Source organism: Haemaphysalis longicornis, unplaced genomic scaffold, assembly GCF_048455015.1.
Source record: "Haemaphysalis longicornis isolate Haplotype H1 unplaced genomic scaffold, Haemaphysalis longicornis Haplotype H1 scaffold_7, whole genome shotgun sequence".
In the NCBI taxonomy this organism is placed as follows: domain Eukaryota; kingdom Metazoa; phylum Arthropoda; class Arachnida; order Ixodida; family Ixodidae; genus Haemaphysalis; species Haemaphysalis longicornis.
This window is the reverse complement of record NW_027526422.1, coordinates 103,110,769-103,133,930: the sequence shown is the minus strand read 5'-3', so window position 1 is coordinate 103,133,930 and position 23,162 is coordinate 103,110,769. Positions and strand designations below refer to the sequence as shown.

General features: G+C 44.1%; 1 protein-coding gene across 1 annotated transcript; it reads right to left on the bottom strand.

Annotated features, from left to right (window-relative positions):
• Window positions 1-1,491: 1,491 nt before the first annotated feature.
• On the bottom strand, window positions 1,492-16,711 carry LOC144146736 (monocarboxylate transporter 9-like). Its single transcript, XM_077678664.1, has 5 exons — window positions 16,469-16,711; window positions 12,441-12,679; window positions 9,270-9,413; window positions 6,638-7,729; window positions 1,492-1,734 (listed from the first exon to the last, which is right to left on the bottom strand). The coding sequence occupies exons 2-5, from the start codon at window positions 12,673-12,675 to the stop codon at window positions 1,586-1,588; spliced, it is 1,620 nt and encodes a 539-aa protein (XP_077534790.1). The 5' UTR covers window positions 12,676-12,679; window positions 16,469-16,711; the 3' UTR covers window positions 1,492-1,585.
• Between the last annotated feature and the right edge of the window lie 6,451 nt (window positions 16,712-23,162).

The window sequence follows — 23,162 nt, the reverse complement described above, 5'->3', positions numbered from 1 at the left end:
TTTGCAACGATTGTTAACTTACAACCATGCCGAGTCTGTGGGTGCTACGTGAAAATGCAGAGCTGAATCGGCGGGGAAGACGTAAGGTCTTTCCCGGTCGTTTCCATGTCGTAGAACCAGCGAGCCACGTTAGATCCTCTTTCTGTATAAAAGATGCCGACCTCACCAACCTCGGATGCAAAACGGGACTGCGAAAGCGAAGAATATGGCCACATAGCACCCCATTCCTCCCATACGGTGTTTGATCTCTAATTCCTCTGCACACTACTACTGAGGTCGAGCTAACTTCTAAAACAGGGGAAATAAACAAACGGTGAGGTAGAAACAAGGAAACACAAGCCATTTAGGGGACTTCATGTCATGGTTGTAAACAGCGGAGTAGGTTATCCGGTACCCGTAGTCCACGGTGAGATTGCTTCTCCAAAAGAACCAGAATTAAAACAGACCTCATACTCCGGCATTAAATATCTCTGAAAAAAATAAGCCCTTCTAGCACTGTGCTTGGGATGTCTTGGTGCGCGAAATAAGTTCAGGTTTTACCCAAAGCTTGCAGAAATCATGGAGAGGAAAGCTTCGAGCTGCGAGGACCATCAGTACGTTGGCCCTGAAGGAGCAGCAGTCTATGTACATGGGCAAGTACTTCGACACTGTCACCGGGACACCAGGGCTGGAGTTGGTCCAAGGGTACGAGGAGAGTTACAACACGAGGTCGGGCATCTTTGCGCGCTCTCTCTTTCTTCAGCATTTGTGGAGGTTAACTGTTTTACAAGACTAATCTACGGCAACTAACCCAATACGCGACGTTACTCGAGCCGATCGAACAGTGAACGCAAAGTACTTTCAAAAATGTTTGAAAAATTTTGGAGCAACACGTCCTCCACGACGACACGATATGTTGGGGTCAATGATGTGCTAAAATGAGTTAATCTAGTAATACCCTACAGATAATTCCTGAAAGGTAAGTTGGGCACAAGTTCATTGAATTTATTTCTGGCCACAGCTATCGCGTAAACAGAGCACTTTATTAAATTCTAAAATTTCGCTACGTGCTGTATATGCACCTATAATTTAGAGACAGAGAAAGCCATGAATTTAGATCATATTTATCTGGTTTTCTACGTCGTGATTAGTAAATACGTCAATTTGTAAAGGTAGATTACGAAAATGAATATAAGTGATCGTGTATTTATGATTTTCTCACAGACCAGGGCAAGTTTCTCTTAACTAATGACTACTATTGCAGCAAGTTTTACTATATGTTAATGGTGTATTAACCTATAGCTACAGCGTCTATTGGGAGACAGAAACTCTTACGAGAGGAAAGAACTTGCAGGCGATGCTATGCATTGATTTGTGCCAAATTAAAAAGTTGAACAAGTTGTCGCTTTTTATTATTTCGTTAAAACACCAAATCACTTGTATAATACGTCGCATTTCATGAGTCCTAACGCTTCAGTCAGGCGTAACAGAAGCATAACTTCGAAAATTAAGTTCAGGCAGGAAAATCCACGGCTATTTTATTTCAAACTTCCCACCATTCCAACCTTCGAAATATTTCATGTGCGGGCAGGGATATCGGATGTTTTTATTGGCGTGTTATAATGTTATCCTTCTTTATCTTGTTTCTGGTGTCGCAGCAAGCTTGTATTAACAGTACGAAAGCAGCGATGAGGTCCACAGCTCCACACATCCGGTACAGGTTGTCGTATGAACCTTCAGCGTCACGAAAACGACCTGCGTTGAAGACAGTGTGTACAGTCATTAGGGGTGAGCCATGTTTTTCGGGTTTATTTAAATATAATTTTATTGCTTATGTTTTCATTTCTCCAAATGAGATTTCCTCTAATGTGCAGCCCTTCTACCATGCGGACAGAGTGAGTGTGTATCACCTTATCACAGTAATTGGGCTAGGTAAAGTTCATTCTCAAACTACCTTCATAAACAACTGTATTTGAACAGCAAAACTACTAGACATGCAGGAAACCCATTGGTGGCCACAAGGGGCTCCAACATGGAAGTGCTCAATTGGCCGACATCCCGTTATCACGCCATGATGCTGCACGGTCACTGCGCACCATCGCCCGCAAAATCACGCTTACAGTTTGGAATATGCCCGACTTTACAAACTCCCGTCTGTACTTGCTCGGCCCCGACCTGCAGCGCCTGTTACCCATTAATATGCCACGCTCGGATGTCACCCTACTATACTGCCTGTGGATAGGAGATGCTTTCCCCAGAGCTTACTCCTTCGCTATCGGTATGACTGACAGCGCTGCTTGTGACGTTTGTGCCACGGACGAAACAATAGAACATTTCTTGTGTCACTGTGCCCGGATAGCAACGCAGAGCCTGCACTTGTCAACCGCACTCTGGAAAATCGATAACCAGCCATTAACTGCGCAGACTGTTTTGTGTCACAGGTGTTGCCCAGTGCAGTCCCAAAAGGCCACAAAAGTATTACTTCGTTTTTAAAGGATACAGGCGTGTTTGAACGATTGTAGAGACATCGTGTACCATTTTCAATCGTCATTTGGTTAGTTTACCTGTTCAGTGTAGGCGTTGTTATCGCCCATGGTTTTGTTTTTGTAGTTACCTTCAATTTTTTGTTTCTTGCTCCTCAAGCTTTATTCCCCGTATTTTCAATACCCGCTCTGTTTCTTTAAATCCCTCCTTTCCCACTTCCCAAGCGTAGGTTAGCCAACTGGACTGTAATCTGGTTAACCTCCCTGCCTTTCATGCACTCTATTATCCTTCCTTCCAACACTCGTCATTTGGGCGTTTAGCCATGCACTTTTTATTCTTCTTAGTGAGTGCTGCTCACGTATACTTGGGTGCTAAATTTGTATGTTCGTCGCAGACACTTGGAGGGAGGCGATGCAGCTGTGCAACTACGACTGTTATGCGGCAATATTAAAAAGCACCACGTTCACTAGTAGTCACGCCAAGCTAAGAGTTTCTGAGGGCTTGCATACTCAATGCATGAGTTTCGCGCGCAAACGTTTCAGTTTGCTTTACACATTACTTTTGTCTGGACAAGTGGACGTGTATGGCTGTATGTAATCATTCGCATCAGGAGAAAACTGTGCGGGCTAACCAGCAGTCACATAAAACAGTTTCAGTTGATTAGAAAATAGGAACCTAAAGGGTCAGTTGATTTTTAACATTAAGATTAGTTATTGACTTTGGATGATTTTTATTTACCGCGTCGAAAAAAAGGCAATCTGTTTGCGAAATGAAGCCGATTTACTCCACGTTCTCACTGCCGGAACATCTCTAGCGCATGAAAGCCGCGTGGCTGCGTAATATTGGCAAAACATCCTTAACGCGGATGTGGGAAGAACATCCGCTTGAGGAAACATAGTAGATTATAAATAAAACTTTGCTTGCAGGGCAACCCTTATGCTAGTTAGTATTTGCTATTTCCTCAGACGCCAACAGTCCGTTGTTTTTGCATCAGTGTTGGGGAGTGGGCATTCCTATTTCATGTCAATTTATTACGAGGAATTACGCAATACTATTTCCTCCGAATCATTGGAATCCCAAAATCCCACCCTTTCACACTACCGGAATGGAGGGAAATCAATTCTATTCCTGTAAATTCTCAACGTAGAAACCACATCCTGGCGGCTGTATAGAGTTACCTAAGAATGCCACATAATAGTCACGTTATTATACGCGTCACCGCTATGCTTTCTTTAGTGTTGTAAGAATGCGTGAGCATCACTTTTCTTTGTTATTTCACCGAGTTATGTCGCTAACTTTAGTTTCACTAATTTTGACGCTGCTGAGTTTAGTCGCGAAACATTCAACACCACTCAGAAATATTCAACACCATATTTTACATTGCATTTTTTCCTTTTCAAATCTGCCGTCGTCACCAGCCTCCGCCCATCCCTCGTGTTAGGCCTATGTTCAGGCTTAACGTCAGCCATCTTATCACTCATCTTAACGACGTACTAAGCTATGCCAAACTTATTTTACGTCAAGCTGTTCGCACCGGTTGGATACGTTAGACCTAGAACATACGGTTAGCAATAATGTCGGGCCACGGCATACACACGCCCACCCATCCCTCCATAGCAGTTCGGCTGGTTATGTTTTGATATTTTCACTTTTTTAGGCCACCGACCACACATTGTCAAGTAAAAATGTTTATATAACGTTGTCACCCTTTTTGTTAGGCCACATCTACCGTACCCGCCATTGGGAAGTCAGGCCGGCGCAAACTCCGCTCTGTGATGATTGACGTCCCCGGGCCGCAGAGTGCGCCAGGAGAAGGCGGTGAAAGAAAAGAAGACGACGAGCGGAGAGCACGAGAGGGGTGTGTGCCGGCAGTGACCGCGGACGAGACAGCGCAAGGATTCCTCTCGGGAGGCGGTTCGAGAGGCGGCAATACTAGCCCAGGAGACAGAGTCCGAGACCAGAGCGCGGATTGAGGCTGAACGGGCCCTGGTAGAACTTAAGCTGCGGCTTCAGGAAGGGTCGCAGGGTTCTCACGATGTGGGAGGCGACACTGCGGCTAATGCAGCACAAGGCGTCCACAGCCCTCACAAGTTCATTCCTGCCTTTAACGAGGATCGTGATGAGCTTGACGCATACATCCAGCGTTTTGAAAGGGTGGCAACCAGTCAAGGGTGGCCTGCCCTCGAACCGCCTCCCGAGAGGGATCCTTGCGCTGTCTCGTCCGCGGTCACTGCCGGCACACACCCCTCTCGTGCTCTCCGCTCGTCGTCTACTTTTCTTTCACCGCCGTCTCCTGGCGCACTCTGCGGCCCGCGGACGTCAATCATCACACGCTCCCAGCCAATAGAGACTATCAGACCAGCGCATACCCCCATTCAGGCCGACACATATCCGCTTTCGGAGTCAATGCATATCTGTGTTCTCCGCTAATTAGAATTTTGCGCTCACGTTTCTGGCGTCACGAATATACGGGGACAGCGCGTTTTTCGCCACTTCAGTCACGTAGTACATGAGTGAGGCTCACCCGTAAAAAAACCGGGTCACCCTTCCCACTACGCCGCCAGCGAAAGGTTCGTCTCACACACCTGATAGGGCATGTTCTGTTGGCGTAGTAAAGCTTGGAAGCGTTAAATTAAATGCAAACTCTTAATCTTCAATGTTTGAGCTGGAGCGGGTGACAGATACCATCACGGCACAGTTGTGTCAACCTTGTAAAATAATGTGACCGCATTCAAATTTTAGGTTGACCATGTTATAATCTCTCCCAAGCAGTTTAAATGTTCATATTAATGAATTGGGGGCGATTACGACACGATCACTCTTAAATACGGTGACTCTCGAACGGAATATGACGAAATAAAATAAAATTGTTTTGGTTCGGCACATTACGTTTTGCTTCATCTGGGGCTCAGTACTGGAGTTTAGAAAAACGTACATTTATGCAGCCCAGTAAAATGCGATCCACACCAGAACAGGAAGGAATCTCCCTGGCGGGGATTAGTGACAGCGAGTGCTGCTATATGTTCTGATGACTGCCCGACTGCGGGATCCGATTGTAGTCGTGCGGAACAGCCGCTTTGGCAAAGTGTAGGTGCAAGAAACATTTTGCATGCTTAGAGCTTCTCTTTTGGCTGATTTATTGGGAGTCACCACTTTCATCCACAAGTTCATAGCAGCCTCCAAAAGCACGAAATACAGCGATTGGCCGCTTGGGTTGCAGTGATGCTTGCCCAAGAGCTGATTTGGCTGTAGGTAGCACTTTAACAGAGATACAGCTAGTATAAAACCTTCCATTCCATTCCGGACAAAAGGTGCCCAAATCCATTCCCATTCCAATCCTTCAAACCTTGTTGGCATTCTATTCTCATTCCATTCCGGGGTCGGAAAAAAGTGAAATGACCCGGAGTCATTCCAGTTCAGAAGTGGTAATTCCGCAACAATGCTTTGCATAGGAGACGACGTAAAATAAGCATTGCGAACTAAGTTAGCCTAATGAACTCTTGTAGATGGGATGCGGGTGCAAGGTAAACTTAAGTGCTCTTGTTTTTTTGCTTTTTTAAATGCTCTTGTGAGCCCCTTGTCTCCTGGCTATAGGACCGGCGGAAAAGTGTTTTGAAAGAGAGAAAAAGGTAGCTTGGTCTTAGCGGGGAAACTAATGAGGTGGACCCTCTGGATTCCATACGGAGTTTACTGTTTCTCATACCGCGTATACTCATACCACGTATACTGTTTCTCAGGTTGATGTAGCCTTCAAGTGGACTCCACCAACTACCTACTAGGCCTGGTGAAGTTAGTAACTGAATCCATCGCTCAAGTCTGCAAATCACGTTTATCTAAGTGAGCAATTCTTATCTTCTTCTTTTACCAATTATGGTTTAGGCAGTGCAAAAGAAACCGAAGGGAAAGTGCTTCTTACAGCTTTTGTGACCTTAATACCTGCTGCTACACCAGTATTAGGTTTACTCTGCTTCTTTAAACAAAGAAAGACAGTATGTTGAATACACTACGAAATTCTTATCTTCTTCTTTTACCAATTATGGTTTAGGCAGTGCAAAAGAAACAGAAGGGAAAGTGCTTCTTACAGCTTTCGTGACCTTAATACCAGCTGCTACACCACTATTAGGTTTACTCTGCTTCTCTAAACAAAGAAAGACAGTATGTCGAATACACTCACCCACAATCGTTGGTTCACAAAATATCAATGGCAGGGCAGCAAATCCCATGATGCCCCAGGACATGGCGACGTAGTCAGCGCCCAGATAGTCAGCCACCAGTACAGCCCTTAAAGTCCTAATGTACCCCTGCTGGGCGCCGGACACGAACGTCACTATGCTGACACTCACAAAACCAGTGAGCGAAGGCATCACGAAGAAGCATAGAGACACCACAGCAAAACTCACACTGGCGGTTGTGGAACGGCTGCTCACGAGTTTGTGGGCTACAAGTGGAAGAAACAGATGTCCGCACAGGCCACCGGCACAAGTGCACGTAACAAGCTGGGCGGCACCATTCAGAGAGAGTCCTTTGTCCCGAGCGTAGTCGACTATGGTGGCGGTAAACAAATGAAATGTAAAGTCTGCAGCCACCATCGATACCAGTAGAATGTAAAAGCAGGGCTGCCTGAAAAGATGCAAGGTTTGGTCTAAAACGGTATTCTTGCTTTCACGTTGTTCGGCAAGTGACAGTAGCGGTGATGACAGTTTTTCTGTTCTTGATGATACAAGGTAACTATCTTCCAGCGCTGTGTTGTGTACCATTTCGTCACTTTGAAGAGCTATAAGCTGTGATGAAATTTTCTCGGTGCTTAATGACGTAAGGTACCTCTCTTCGAACGCCGAGCTTGGGCGCGTTTTGCCAATTTGATATACAGCTATGCTTGATGTATCATGATGTCTATGTGCGGGCTGGGAAGAGAAGCCACAAATAGCGTTATGAGAAGCTGGCTTAATGGCGCCGTAGTTTGTAGCAGCCACATGTTTATACGGGCACTCTGAGGTCTTGCTGCAACCGCACAAACTTCGTCCAAAGGGTCGCGGGTTTCTTAGCATCAAGGCTAATGGTATCAAGTTCAGCAAGATGCCACCGGCTAAAATCATGGCGCCATCTACAGTGTAAGTCTGCGCTAATGGCGGTAATATCGCAGGTCCCACGATGCCCGACAGCGACACCCCGGCAAACGTGATGCCTGTGGCCACACCTCTGTATTCTTCAAAATAAGACACTGTGTAGATGGATTGCCCGATCAACAGGATTCCAACCGATGCCCCTTGAAGGAGAGAAGAAAAAAATTGAGAAGTGTTCACTAGAAATAATATCCAAGAGGACGACATCAAAATCCCAAGAGGCACACTATAAACAGCATTGAGGGGATCCGGTAGTCAGGGCATTGGTTCCACGAGCGAAACTTTGCATTGGGGGGATTGGAATTTTCTCAGAAATAAATGTACAAATGAGGGTCCATCGACATATTCATACGCCGCGAATGCGGTTGTGCATTATAAATGTGCTCGACTGAAAAAACAACGTAGTTCTTGTCTTTTAAATTGCAATTAAAATAAGAACACCGCAATATTTAGGCAGAATGAGAGCGAAAACAGTCTCTCAAATACTTGTACGAAGTCTATACGTAACATTTGATACACCTGCTATCATCATTTTGTGGGGTTATTGAGAACATAGGGATGCCTCCTTCTACTCAGTACAGATCGTATGGGAATGCAGGAATGAAGAAAAAGAAAAAAATCTGCGTTGAAGATTAAGAAATCTGTAAAGGTAATGGAGTAAATATTTTAGATACAAGAAGAGAAATGACTACAGCTTAGGATCTGCTAAGCGGTAATCATTATTATTCTTCTAATCAAATATTATAAGTGGTTTGAAAGAGAAGACACGCAGGTACACAGACTGAAAAGAACGGCCAGGTATTTCAACAACACACTGCACCTTCGTAATTAGTAAAACATAGTATATTAGAACATGGTAAGCTAGAGAGACATAATAAGAAAAACATAACTGTTCACTAAAAAATTGATTAGACGAAGATGACATTCCATAGCTTTCAAAGTATTTATTATAAACAAAGACGGCACCCTCGTCCTCTGGGAGACGATAAAAAACAATGCTTACAGAATTTATTTCTTACATCGTCAGTGGTAGATTCTAATAAATACACAGCTTTTCTGAGTCACGGTATTACATCTGGTCGTCAATTGCGCAGATGTCTCAAGAATTTATTTCATTTCTCGCGTGGAACTATATTGGCCCCGAAAAGCTATGCTGGGCCTGTTGTTAAGCTTGTACGCTGTCTTTTCGAGCATATGCACAAACACACCTCGGAATGCCCCACATTCAAACACCTGTATTCTGAAAAGCTTCCGTTTGTACAGCAGTATTTTTGTTAGTAATCGAAGCTGACAGTAAATCTGGACCTGTTATGAGGTGTCTAATTCTGTGGAAACCCACGCATAATATACTGGTTCTTTTCAAAAAATGCTGCCGGACCTAAACAAACTTTCTTAAGTATCCGGGCTATGCGAAGTTACATTTGCCTTGCGGGCTACTTGTCACATAAAACCCCCTCCCTTTGCTCACCGGGGCTGGCTCTTCCGGATTTCTGAGGCCTCTTTAAAGAGTCCTTATTGCCACGTTTTTCTTTTATTAATCAGTTACTGCTTACACACCGTAAAAAGTAAAAATTACTCGAAAATAGTCTGCGCGACGTATGTTGGAGTAAAAGCTGTTGGCCTGTTTTAAAATAAAAACAGCATGCACGGTAACACACAAAATAGTTACCGAATAATACTTGCCGTAAAAGAATCCCATCGTCACCGACATCCACGCCAAGTTTGGGACGAAGGCTGAGGCCACTATAGACAAGGGGCACACGATGGCACCCGCCACGATCAAATTGTAGACAGGCAGTCTCTTCTGTGCCGCAGCAATGACAAATCCTGAGAAGAAGAACAAAAAAGTTACGCAAAAGCGTCCTTCATGTCACCGAAACCAACAACATTAGGTCGACAAGTAGTCCTTTGAATGCAAGTATACACCGTCGTGTTGAGAGCTTCATTCATTTTGACAGACGGCTTTTAAACATAATTTGCCTCGTTTTGTAGCCACATTTTCACTTCACCAATGAAGCAATTCTTTTTTCATCGACGAGTTCTAGAAACGCACAAGGTATGGTATGGTAGGCCGAAAACATCTACTACACTCTACATGTCTTGTGGCAGTTATGTAGAATGTGTTTATTTAAATAGCGCTCACTTGGATCTGCAAATTCCGGATTGCCCGCGTGGCTTGGACGGAAGTCTTTACACCCAGACAATTTATCTATATTAAAATTTAGCTTCAGTACGGTATTTAAAGCCCTTTCGATTAGTAGATAGGGCACACCGGGAGCAGTGGATCCCAGACTACATGTGTTTTATCGATTCTTTTTTGGGATTAAATTGTTTCAGATATATATAACAACATTTATTCATAAAATACCCCAAATACGCCGTATGACTTCTGTATTTCCATAATTGCGTATACACGGAACGCTTGTTCCGTACATACGCCATTACGGGAATACATTGTGGGAATAGAGAAGTCATACACGTGTCCCGCACCTGGACATACACATTGCAGATTATCTTTTCAAAACCAAAAGGATAAAATAATTTTTTAAAGTAGAAATGCTTGGCATGGTTGTCACGCTTGTGCCTTGATTAAAAAGCGAGATACGGCACCATACGTTGGCGGTATGCTTTCCGCATACTTCGTATAGATGGTGTCCATAGAGACAATGATTTGGAGCTTCTCTCAGTCTTTCAAGATAAAACAAAATGTCAAAAATTTTGAAAGTAACATCCTAGTCTGTTATCATGTGTTACCAGAACATACCCCTGTTTTTATTCTGGCGCTGTTTCGACAGTCAAGCATTCTTTACTCGAATAATTCTGTATTGCGAAACATCCCACGAGGGTATGACCGGCAATAAGTACTGATCACTGTTACAACAATGTTTGGTAATAGAAATCCTGTATGTGCTATAACAGGGCTGCAGCGCTTACGGTATGTGTTTAAATGCTCCAAAAAAGATATTTCACTCCTTACCTTTATTGCGGTGATCATATTTTGAAAGCGAGACATTCTTCTCTCATGCAGAAAGTGGAATGCACTAGCGCTAAAGTGAACTCAATGCGAGAACTAGTTTTTGCTAGCATTATGCTAACTATAAGGGGTGAATGCGTTGGAACGCGTTGGGCAATGCCTGCTCCCTTCGAGTCACTAACCTGAGCCTCTTTTTAACAGCGAAAAGTTCGAAGTTAGTGGGCAATGCTTGCTGCGTTGCGTAAAAAAAAACGGTAATGGTGTATAAAACAGTCGGTGTTCGCGATTGTTGAGAAGTTTTATCAATTGTGATAAGTAGGTCTTGATCACGCTATATGATTGCGTGCGTCGCTCCAACGAAAAGTTTTAGGTGGCAGAAATGTTAGGCGGTCACCAGGACTTCCCCCCGCTTTCTTCCACTGAACACCCTGTGACAAGGTAGCAGATCAGACCTAAAAGGATAGAAGTCTCTCACGTAATTGGCTGATACAGGGCTTTAAAGCAGTTTTCATTTTCTCTGTAAATTCGAGCATTGGTATAATAGGCACTCTAAGTTTGTTTGACTCTCTCCTTATTTATAGCCTTGCGTAACAAATCTTCTGTTGTTATTTTTATTTATGCGTAATAGTATTTGCCACAGCTTATTATTTTTATGCCCTGTAACCCACCTACTGAAGTCCCTATCTGGAATTTCAGTATAAATAAATAAATAAATCAATACACATATTTGCAGGATGTAACTAGCGAAGTTGAAAAGTGGGTTATTCATGCGGAATTCTATTAGCACAGGTGCTGTTTATAACAAAACCCCACTTGTAATAACAAATCAATTTTGCTCACCACACGCAAAAACTAGTATTCAGGCTAGGGTTCTGGTGTAGACCCTTTATAGAACCTCATTCATTGGCAAAACGGCTGCATTACAGGGTTGCTTGTGGAGAGACCATGTGGAGATATTTTTGTTTTTTTCTCGATAACCTCAATCACACCGGTTGCGGCCACCACGCCTACCAATTCGTCTCCGCGTTCCTGCGGAGGGCCGCCTCCCCACCGCGGCCTCCTACCGCCACATCCCCACGCTCACCGCCGAGTCCCTCGCCATCGCCCACGCTGCCCTGACCCACTGCCACCAACCCTATCTGACCATAATAACCGACTCGCAGCAAGCGTGCCGCCTCTACCAAGCCGGCCTCGCCCCACCAGCAGCCATTCACCTCCTTCAACGCCTCCCTGAAGACACTGACCTCTCCATTGTCAGGACCCCCGGCCACTCCGGCCTGGCAGGGAATGAGGCGGCCCACGCCGCAGCCCGCGCACTCATTACCCGGGCACTTCCCTCGCCTAGCCTCGACCAAATAACTCCCCCAACCCCAGACCCAGCAGCCCTGACACCTCTCGACCCCACGTACAACTCCATCCTCTCCCACCACACAAACTCCCGACGGCGATACCCGCCTCCCCACTTTTCCCTCACCGCCCAACAGGCCTACATCCTCCGCCGACTACAGACCGAAACATACTTTAACCACATCATCCTATCCCACATTTCCCCTTCCCTCTTTCCACCCGACTGCCCCCATTGTCACATCCCTCTCAACACCTACCACCTCGTCTTCTCCTGCCCCCAACACCCACATCCCCACCCCTCCCCTTACCCTGAGCAGTGGGAGTCCGAGCTGACCAGCTCCGCACCGGAGCGCCAGGTCGCCCTGGTGCGGCGCGCACTGGAGGCAGCCCGGACTAGAGGCCTCCTGGACTTAGGAGGCTAACCACGCCCTTATACCCCTTCCCTTTAAGCTCAATAAACGTTTTGCCACCACATCTTTTGCCGCATAATGAGGCTGCGGGTAAATATGAGAAAGCGCACAGGCGGTGATTACCCATGAAGTTAGACGTAATAGAATCGATGGTCCTGGGCCACAGGGCTGTTTGTCGGCTGGCTCCGAACTTGTCCATGAATAAAACGTACAAGATGCCACTGTTCGTCTGAGGCATCCCGAACAAAAAGCCCGAGCAAGCCGCCACAAATGGCAACGCCCAGCAACGATCAACGACAGAACTGGGGCAACCGTGCTGTTCGACGACGAAGGAACCACTACTGGAGCCATCATCCATGGACCTTTGAAAAAAAAAAGAAGTTCGTTTGCGAAACAGCAATCAATTAATGCGAGCAATAAAGACAGCAAAACAAAACTTGTGTCCAATCATTAGGCTGCCTGCCCGCCATTGCCGCCTAATTTGTGTAGATGCAGATAGCGAGCTTTTCTGGTCCACGAATGACTGTGAACGTCTGCAATTTTGAAGCGTAGTGTAATGGCTTTGGGCAACATTGAGCAGTAGATAAGAATTCACGTTTTTGGCAAGTCTGTTTTGATATAGCTAACCGTAGTCAAAGCCAGCATTTTGTGTCGTACATCCCAGGCACATTGCTGTATAATAAAGCGCATCACATACTATACATACCGGGAACTAAAGAGAAACTGACTTAAGATAGGCCGGATAAACGTCGCATCAAATAATATTTGTCCTGTTGTTTCACCTGAGTTTTTAGTCATCAATGTACCAGAACATGTGTGTTACCCGTCCAAAATCAGTCCCGCCTATTGGAACCAAACTGCGCTTAGCTTCAAATTCAAATGCAATAAAAGTAACCTTTTTTAAGTCCGCCAGATATTCTGGTTCAGTGTTATCGTGACAACCACACTGATTTCTAGGGATGTAGGTGTCACTGCGGATGTATAACAAGCCCCAGCCTAAAGCGGTCCCCAGTAGTTTCACGAGCCTACCATCAGCACACCTAACCGCCGTGGGTCACCAATAAAATTATAAAGGACCTCATGCAAAATTCGTTTCAAAAAGCACGCTTTTTTTTGGTTCATTTGCGTGACCTAGGTAGCAAACACAGAATCATGCTCACGGTCTCTCACTTGTGCGTATGTTCATGTTCTTTCCTCCTCCTATCGTCTGTTGCCCTATCGGAGTGGTACCGCTTCCTTTCGCCGTTCCATATGTGATCGCGGGTGCCACCCACTAACATGACCACAAATAACCGCGCGCGGGTCAAGCAGCACACCTTCGTCGCCCTTCTTCAGTTGTCGTGGCGCCACGCGTGCTCTTTCTGCTCCGCAAAAGTGCAGTTAAGTCGTTCCCGCTCGGTGCTGGAACAGTACTCTCCTTCCTTGCGTCACTTTCGCAGGATCTTACGCAGGCTTCAAAGTAGGCGCGAAGGTGTCTTTTGGTCCACCCTCTCAAAGCTCGGGCACTAAAAAATACCCTCTGCATGATATCTCAGTAGCTTGACGTCCAGACTGGGTCTTTCCGGGCCTTGAGTCTACCTATTTTGGGCTTTCCAGAAAGGCTGCTTGTATTTCTCCTGTATATTTATCTTTCTCGTGTGAGCTCTTTATTCAAGAGGAAAAATGTTGAATCGCGCCTGCACGAAGGCGCTCGTGCGACGTGCTCTGCATGTGAATATGCGCATTTTTATGAATAATGGTGGCCAAATAGATCTGACTTCTCAGACCCCTCGAATTTCGGTGCAAAACGCGTTCTCTTAGCACGCATTCAAACGTTTTAATTCCCGATGAAATACAGTCGTAGTAAAGCGGTCGCAGTGTACTGCATTTCAAAGTGTCGAGTGAGCCCAAAAGTCCATTTCATCAGACTTACTCTTTAAATAAGCGTGCCCACGGCATAATAGCGTGTCTGAGCATTTCAGCAATGAATTATCAGGCGCCTTGAAGCAGTGGAAAGTAACATTTGTTTGCGATGTTTGTTATATTTTCAGTCGGGATTAAACTGGCTCAGCTGCCTCGCAAAAGGTATTGAAATCACAAAAAATATAGAACATTTAGAATACACGTAAGCTAAAAAAGTAACCACTGAAAACAAAAAATTCAGAAGCAAATCTATCTGTGTATTGCCTTTTCTTGCTCTACTTTATATTTAACAGCTCGAAGAAAATAGGGGGCCTTCACCTTTTTCAATTTCTCACTCTCCGAATATCAAGAAAGTTAGATTAAACGCTAGCATTGATCATCATCAATAACCGATTTGATTGGCTTCTTTTGCGCAAGTTTTTGTTTCTCAACCAACAATTATTCACTTCAACACTATATAATGGCGAAGCTGTTAGGAAATCGTGTTTTTTACTATCAGCAGTGAAAAACACCAAGAAATTCTGAACTCGCGCACATGAGCGCGTGCATCGTGGCGGCTGCCCAGCAAAAAAAAAAAACAGAAAGTGCCGAGCGCTCGTGTGTTCGTGCCTGGTGGCAACCGCCTGCAACCCCGGTGCATGTTTTTCATGCTAGGGACATCCACTTGAAGTGATTGGAAGAAATCGGCCAAAAACACTCTAGCGTTCGCCGTAATGATGGCAACACTTGCTCGGAACGAGAAAGACACGTCATCGCGTACAATGTACAATATATATCACATTGTACAATTGAAGGTCAAGGTAGTGTACAATGATTATCACTTCAAAATGAACGAAGCCCGTACTTATAGCAACAATGACGGAATAAATGCCGTTGCGGCAGCGAAGAACAGAATGAACTGCATCTGGGACTTAAACCAGAGTGATGGTCGTGCAGGCTCGTACAGCTTCGCTACCTTTACGCTTTACGCGTTAGAGAGAGCTTCCTTCATTTTGTTTTTGCGTGGCTCATGTTCGCATTTATCGCCAAAAGTGGGCCAAATAGAACAGAAGGAAAAGCTAAAACTTTGCAATGGCTTAGTCAGAAATATTTTCCGCGGGTGCTTTACGTCGGCGGCAAAAAAAACTAAAAAAATTATAAGGAAAAATACGCTGCGCGCAGACATGTTTTTATTTTGATTTTTTATCTAATTTCTTCATTGAGTTTTCACCTATTGATGTGCAAGTGCGGAATGTGAACGGCATAGATGGAAAAAAGGCCGAAACGCGGGGGCAGCGATGGGGTGAATCCACTACTCAGAAAATTGGGGGGGGGGGGGGAACTAACACCGAAACACCACCGCCCTTGGCTACGTCCGTGAGTCTGGGACTTCCCACGGAATACACGAGCACTCTGCGGAAGACCAATACAACCTGCTACAAACAAGCGGCAGTTCCTGAGTCAGTTAAAGCAATTCTGAAGCAACGTGCGATGATGGTTGTGTTTAGGATGAATCAGTTTTGCTAATGCTGCAGTTTTGAAACCACTCAAAAGACATTTATTTTCATCAACATTGTCCTCAACAACAACAGCAAGCTCAGGTCCACTGCAGGACGAAGGCTTCTCCCATTGACCTCCAACCGCTCCGGTCCTGCATGGGCTACTGGAGTCCATAGTTTACACCCCCCCCCCCCCCAGGATTCCTAATTCAGTTCTCCATCGTGTCATTGTCCTTCCCCTTTCTAGACACATTGCTTCGTATCCACTCTGTTACCCTTATTGTCCACTGGTTGTCGGTTCATCTCACAACAAGCCAGCCCAAGTCCATTTCTTTTTCTTTATTTGAACGACGATATCGTCAACTCTAGTTCGTTCTATGATCCAGGTAGCTCGTTTCTTGTCCCTGAGTGTTATTCCTAGCATTATTCGTTCCATGGATCGTTGAGGCGACCTACGTTTTCTTTCAAAATTTTTTAGTAAGGTTGCAAGATTGAGCTCCGTATGTCATCACCGGCAGTGTGCACTGGTTGGAGGTTTTTCTTTTGAGTGACAGAAGTAGGCTAAACAATAATTTTATATTTCTCCAATAGCCGTGCAGGAATATTTTACCTTGCAGAATTTATCATTACTGAAGGCTGCAGAGGTGTTTGTACATTGAGAACACATGAGTTAAAATTTTATGCCTAGCATCAATGCACGACCCGGAACATGTGACGCATAGGACGAGTTCAGAAAAGAGGCGGATATCAAGAAGGTAAGAAAATGTTTACCTGTTATAGCAGAAGATTTACAGATCCAGGACTAAATTTGATGGGGTTGTTCGGTCATCGCCTCTTCCGGGAATAAGGATGTCTGCCAAGCGCCACAAAACGGCGTTGCATATTATACCTTTCCTGCCTACGCCAAGCCAAAAACTTACGACTGCAATTGCCGTGATAGTCAAGTCGACGATTTCGCACTCAGAGGTAACAACGAGAAAGCTACTACAGGACAAATCATGCTTGCCTCTTACATCGCACTTGTGTGATGGTACAAACAACATCTGTGAAGGCAGCACATAGGCCAGCTGCAAGTGAATTTTTGACAACACGCGTGTCATATACACATACCACGTTCCTTCGCAGTCACTCATCCGGATCGTGTGTCACGCTGTCTCCGCAAGCCAAACCCTTCAGTCCATTTCAGAATCGGTTTACGCGTCATTGCTTTAAAACAGGCGTACCTTGTTCTGATCCGGCAGACTTTCGAGATAACGGTCGGGTCACTTATATGCCAGCTGGAATCGGCAGCTGCCGGGGGAATGGTCGGTATGAAGAAGGGTTCTTTCCATCAGATCGCGCTTAAACGAATACTCAACTTTTCGAGCTCATGCTCAGTACGCGAAGAGGAAAGAACAAAGAGAGTACCATGGCTCTAAAAGGTGGATGTGTGAACGCCATGGCTGGAAAGATTAAGTAGCTCAGAGTATGGTATATGTGGACAGTTCACGATGCTATGAGAGAAAATAGAAATTTGGAAGGCTTTATTACAAACAGTTATAAGTGCGGAAGTTTCGAATGTCCTCGTTTAGCCTATGCATGGGTCCAAAGATTGCAGTGAGTCTCTATTGCTGGGAGTGTCGACCGGAAGTTGTGACAGCTTACCCGGAACATAACGGCGACCAGCATGTAACGTTGCAATCTGGCAACAGACAGACTACTGTAGGTTAGAGTGTGCTTTCACAAAACACGAGCCAAAAAGTAAACATAAGAACGACAGAAAAAAAAGCACACTGGGTAGCAAACGTGGAGTATATACTCAATTTCTGAAACTTGGGAGCCTGCAATGAAGAACTTCGTATACCGAAATGTAAGCACAATGTGGCGGACATTGACAATAACCATTAAAAAGAATGCATGTGTGAACAGCAAATGTAATATATTATGATGACCTAATGAACTCGGTGGAATAACAAGTAAGCAAAGCAGAAAATGAAACCATTTCCAGTGTGGGAAAATGCAACACCGCACCCGCTAAACTAGAAAGTAAATTTGCTAGTAAGAGATGGCAACAGGATATGGACCACAGAAAGACAAAAAATAAAAGTTCAAGAAGCCGCGGTCCACTTAAGCTAGCGCAGGTACCGATAATAGAAAATTAAACTGCAGATCAGTAAAAATGAAAGAAGTGGAGGGCACGATGAGCGTAAATTAATTTGCGTAAGAATGATAGACTTGCGGCTGTTTTACAAAAGCGATCCCCAAGCTGTCTTATATTTACATAACACATATTGAAACAGTATTTCAAGAAGCATTACGTAAGTAAGCGCTAGCGAAAGAACACATTTTTTAGCGTTCCGGTACAGTTGAGCCAAATCTAAGTGAACGCGTGCGGAAACGAAAAAAAAATGTAACGCAATATTTTTTGTTTAGTTATTGTGGTTTAATTTTGATAGCACCGCTGGGGTTTCTGCTTTTATATTTACTAGGAAGCTATTTTTTGTTATCAGTTTTACTGCCGCTACGATTGCCCCGCAATCGTCTGTGGCAGTGTTACAGTATGTCTAGGCAGAGACCGCAAGAAAAAAACTATGATAATGGCGATGGCGAGGTAATTGACTTGATACACTTCGCTAATAATGAAAAACCATGCTGATGCAGCCCAATAACTTATTCCGCAATCTTAAAGTCAATCACCGTTGTAATAAAATCTGCATCATTTTGTATTTTATTTTTCAGTCAACTCCAGAGCTCAGGCGACGGCCGAAGAAACAGCAAAGGAAAACAGCGAAGCTCAGCGACCATCCAACTGATGGCATCAACACGACAGATGATCAAGCGATTGCTCTCGCCACTGCAACGATGACGACAAGTGAAGATCGATGGACCATAAGCACGGGCTTTCATGCCGCCTGCAAAGCTTTTCCGAAGGGTCTTTTCTCCACAGTGTTGCTCAATGTACTCCTTTATCTGAAGTAAGAAAATGAAAAAAAGATATACCGGACATATACATAGTGTGGAAACCAAAGCACGAATTTCTCGAGGGTTACATGGCGGCCAACACCGCAGCCAGAGGTCGTTCCCGCTAAACAGCAATCACTGTCCTCACCACAATCACAAAAACCCTTCCGTCAATGTTTATACATACTCCAAGTCCTATCAGGAACATATTCCAACATATCAGGCACGCAAATATCCACCATCTTATACGAAGCCTACGAAAGACACAACTGTTTTTGACAATGGAACAATTACATCTGACATTAGTAATCATTGCCCAATTTTCGCACTATATTGCCCCGAGAACCGACATACATCAAGTAGTTATAAAGCAGATCATGTGCAATGTGTGAGCAACGAAGGTTTAGAACTTTTCAAACAAGACATAAACCTTCCTGACTGGTCTAGCGTTTTAAACGAAAATATTGTGAACGTTGCGTACCGAGAATTTGTTCAGCCTTTTGTTCAGACATACACTTCCCACTTTCCTCTAAAACCACTCAAATCTCCAAAAAAATTAAAAATCATGTATTATTAAAACACATCTGGCTATGATGAACAAGAAAAACAGTCTGTACCATCGCTTTCTTATCAAAAGAATGCCGGCAGTGTATGAGGAATTTAAGAAAACCAGAAATGCAGTCACTGCGCAGTTCAATCGACCAAAACAAGACTACTATGTGCAGCGTTTTGCTGACATCAGTGCCAAACAACCAGACGGTAGTTGGAAATTACTGAACCGCGTAGTAGGTCGAGCAAGCAAGAGATCGTTTCCCGATAGCATAATGTACAACAATCTCAAACTAACGGGTGAGACAATGGCCCAACAATTTAATAAGTATTTCGTTAATATCGTCCCTCCAGTTAATGATGTCATAGCCATAAATAACCCCATCACAGAGTCCATCGGAACCTCTTTCCTTGCACCAAATGATCAACAAGAAGTTTATTCCGCATTTATGAGCTGTTCAAACAGCAAAGCCTTGGGCACTGCCAACCTAACAATTAAACCTATAAAATGTGTCATAGAAACAAATACCCCAGTGCTTACTCGCCTGTATAATTTATGCATTTAAAGTTGCATTTGATGACGATGTGAAGAAAAGTAGGGTTTCGGAAATACATAAAAGTCGCGCGATAGAAAAAAACAGATTTAATTATCGACCTGTATCAGTAATTTCAGTGTTTTCTAAAACAATAGAAAAATTGCTGCTTTCCCTTATAACACGTTTCCTCGACAGTGGTACCATTTTATCTGATGCAAATTTGGTTTCCAAGAAAACCAAATCAACTGAGAAAGCTCTATTTTCAAGTACAGAAAGCATATTGCAAAATATTGAAAGCAGGTATTGCACCCTCGGTCTTTTCATAAATTTCAGAAGGCTTTAGATGCACTTAATCATGATATACACAAACTGATGCCGAATGGAATGCGTGGAACTTCCTTATCACTACTTCAGTTTTACTTAACCAATCGGCATCAATGAGTTTGTATTCGTGATAACGTTTGATCCTTTTTGCCCACAATAACTGGGGTACCACAGGGAAGTGTGCTGGGACCCCTCCTTTTCAATGTGTTCGTTAATGATATCGTACAATTTGACTCAGAAGCAAAATTTATAAGGTATGCTCACGATTGTACTTTACTGATATCTTGTCAATTTGAGTATAACTTAGTAACGAAATGCAAGGGTAGTCTTTAAAGGCTGCACTTTTGGTCCCCAATCCAACGGAATAAATATAAATCTAGCAAGAACAAAGGTCCAAAGAACATCTTGCTCCAAAGAACATCTTTAGAGCAAAGCGTGAAACTAAACCATATAACCACACATTGCAACAGTACTATTGAAATAGTGAACGTAGGTAAAATTCTTCGTGTCACTTTTTCAGAATGCCTTAGCTGGGATACCCACATCAATAACATTTGTAGAAAACTTTATTCAGCAACAGGAATTTTGGCACGCACCCGCTCACTTCGGCCCTTAAAAGTAACAATGAAAGGAATGATACTACGCCTCATTTGAGTCACACCTCAATTACTGCAGCTTAGTCTGGGCAACCTCGACAAAAACAACTACAACAAAAATCGAAATATGGCAGAAAAACGTTATGCCACTCATTTGAAGTGTGCAATATTTATCACCACCAACCGGTATATTTAACTCCTACAATATAATAGCTTTCATGCGTATGTATCATTTCCGCATTGTACGTTCCTTTTACTTTTCATCCGTCGCATCGAGGAACTTTTTATCCTCTACAGCACTTTTGACACATGCATCACGCGTAGTAAACACGCGCAACATTGACACCTGGCCCATACCCCGCCTTCGTACCAACTAGAAGCTATAATCTCTGCAGCACAACCTTCCTGATGTTCTTAATAGATTTAAAACAGTACGACATTTTTAATTTAAGAAAACCCTTCCGGTATTTTGTAGACTTGGTACTAATTGATGAAATTTGAATTATGTGTGGTGTTTTTGCTAGGTTGAGTTCTTTTGGCAATGTCTGAGTTTACATTCTTAGTTTTTGTTTGGTATGTTGGAGTTATACACCTCTACCTCTTTTCTTTGTCTCCGCTTACACCTTTATTTATTCAACCAATTATCCGTCACTGTTGCATTGTACTAAGTTATGTAGATCTCCGGGACCTCTTATTTTGCCCACAAAGGGTGTTGTTTGCTATGTTTAACTGACTATCTTTCTTGTTATATCTTTTGTTTTGTGATACCTACTGCAATTTAAATAGTTTTTGGATTCCAAGTACACATCTACGGAAGAATTGTATTTGTTCCTAATTATTCTTTACTGTGCCATATAAGCCAAGCCATCAGTCGCTTGGGCCCTAGTCAAGTTGTTTTCAACAAGATTTAGCCCCGGAATGTATGTATATCTATCGAGATCTTTTTAACGGGTAAACTGAACTGAACTGAACTAAACTGTATTGAAGTGAAGAAGCAAGTCAGTCAGGAAGTCTTCCGACGGACTGTTCCCGCACGCCACACTGTTGCAGAAGATTCGCCCCAGTCTTCTTCGTTACGACTGTAAATTCTACATGCCCCCAACACTCCCTACCACATGGTGTGCGGTTGCTAGGGGGTTAAAAACTCCAAGAGGTCCTGCCGACATCGGCGGAGCAGTGGGAGGCGCTGCTGTCCTGGGAGGCACTGGATAACCAGCGCGTCCTGGTGGTCCGGGACAGACGAGGAGCTGAAAGCCATTGGAACCTGGACCCATGCACCCATCCACCCGTTCTGGAGGATAAACTCTACCACAGTGAAGATGATCAAAATACATTTATTTCCTTTACCCCTCTTGTTCGTTCATGTGCCAAGAAAAGGTACTAGAAGTATGGAGGGATTCAGCCATTTGGTTTATTTCTAAAGAAGAGGAATTTACTACCCTTTTTGATGCTGTGTATACGAGCTAATAACTATAATTTGATTGGTACACCTTTAAACGAAACATGAAAAGTTTTATGCAGTTCAAAATGTTACTTAGGGTTACGCTTAGTTATGTGGCGGAAGTTTTATTTTGCCTATGAGGGAATAAATCTGGCGTTTTGGGTGGAAGACGGCTCTAATATTCTACGCCTGCAATTCTAGTTGGGTGCGTGGAACACAGGCTTTGGCCGCAGGATACCAAGAAGAGTTATTAAAAGACCGAATACAACACGAGCGCGAACCCTAGGTGACTTGAAAAGATTGCGTATTTTCGTAGCTTCCTACCGCCTCAGCCGAAGCCGTCAGTTTGCGAAGGGTTGGTAGGAGTGGTATACCAAGTCACGAGATACCTGGCTCTGTGGCCCACTAAGCACAGCCGTCAGTTTTCTTGTGTTTTCAGAGCTGCAACAGGTCATGCTAATGGTGACTCCATAGTGCGCCAGGCACATGGAATTGTTTGCGGTCTGTTCGTCGTAGGTTCCGCAGTTACGTGCGCCATATAGAAGATGGAAGGGTGCTTGAATGTCCGGTGTGCCACCGCATTATTTTGCGTGCTAGGCGCCGTATGTCACGCGAGTACGTCTGGAAGGCCGAAGCGCAGAGAGCTTGTAAACAGAGCAGAAGAAGTTTGATTTTTTGTAGTCAACCGTCTCAAGCAGCACCTCGGGGGAACCGACGGCTGGTGCAAATTCACGAGAATATAGGACGCAAGAGGTCTGTCTAATTGCTTCTTTGCTTTGGGGGCGGCGGCAACCATAATTTTCAAGGACTTGCATAAAGTAACCTGACCTTTAAGCTCCTTAAATTTCTTAACGGGTGAATTTTGCGTCCCCACCAACTGTTTACAATACAGCACGTGTTCTGTGCTAATCAGAGAGGTTGTTTGTCCTACAAGCGATACTTTTTCTATGCAAAAGCAAGCCTACATTGCCATGCATGTGGTATTTAGTCCAGTTTGTGAGTTGAGACCAAGAACAAGTTCAAACCCAGATGAACCTTTGTCCTCGCTAACTTCACTAGCGAGAAGAAAGGTACATCCT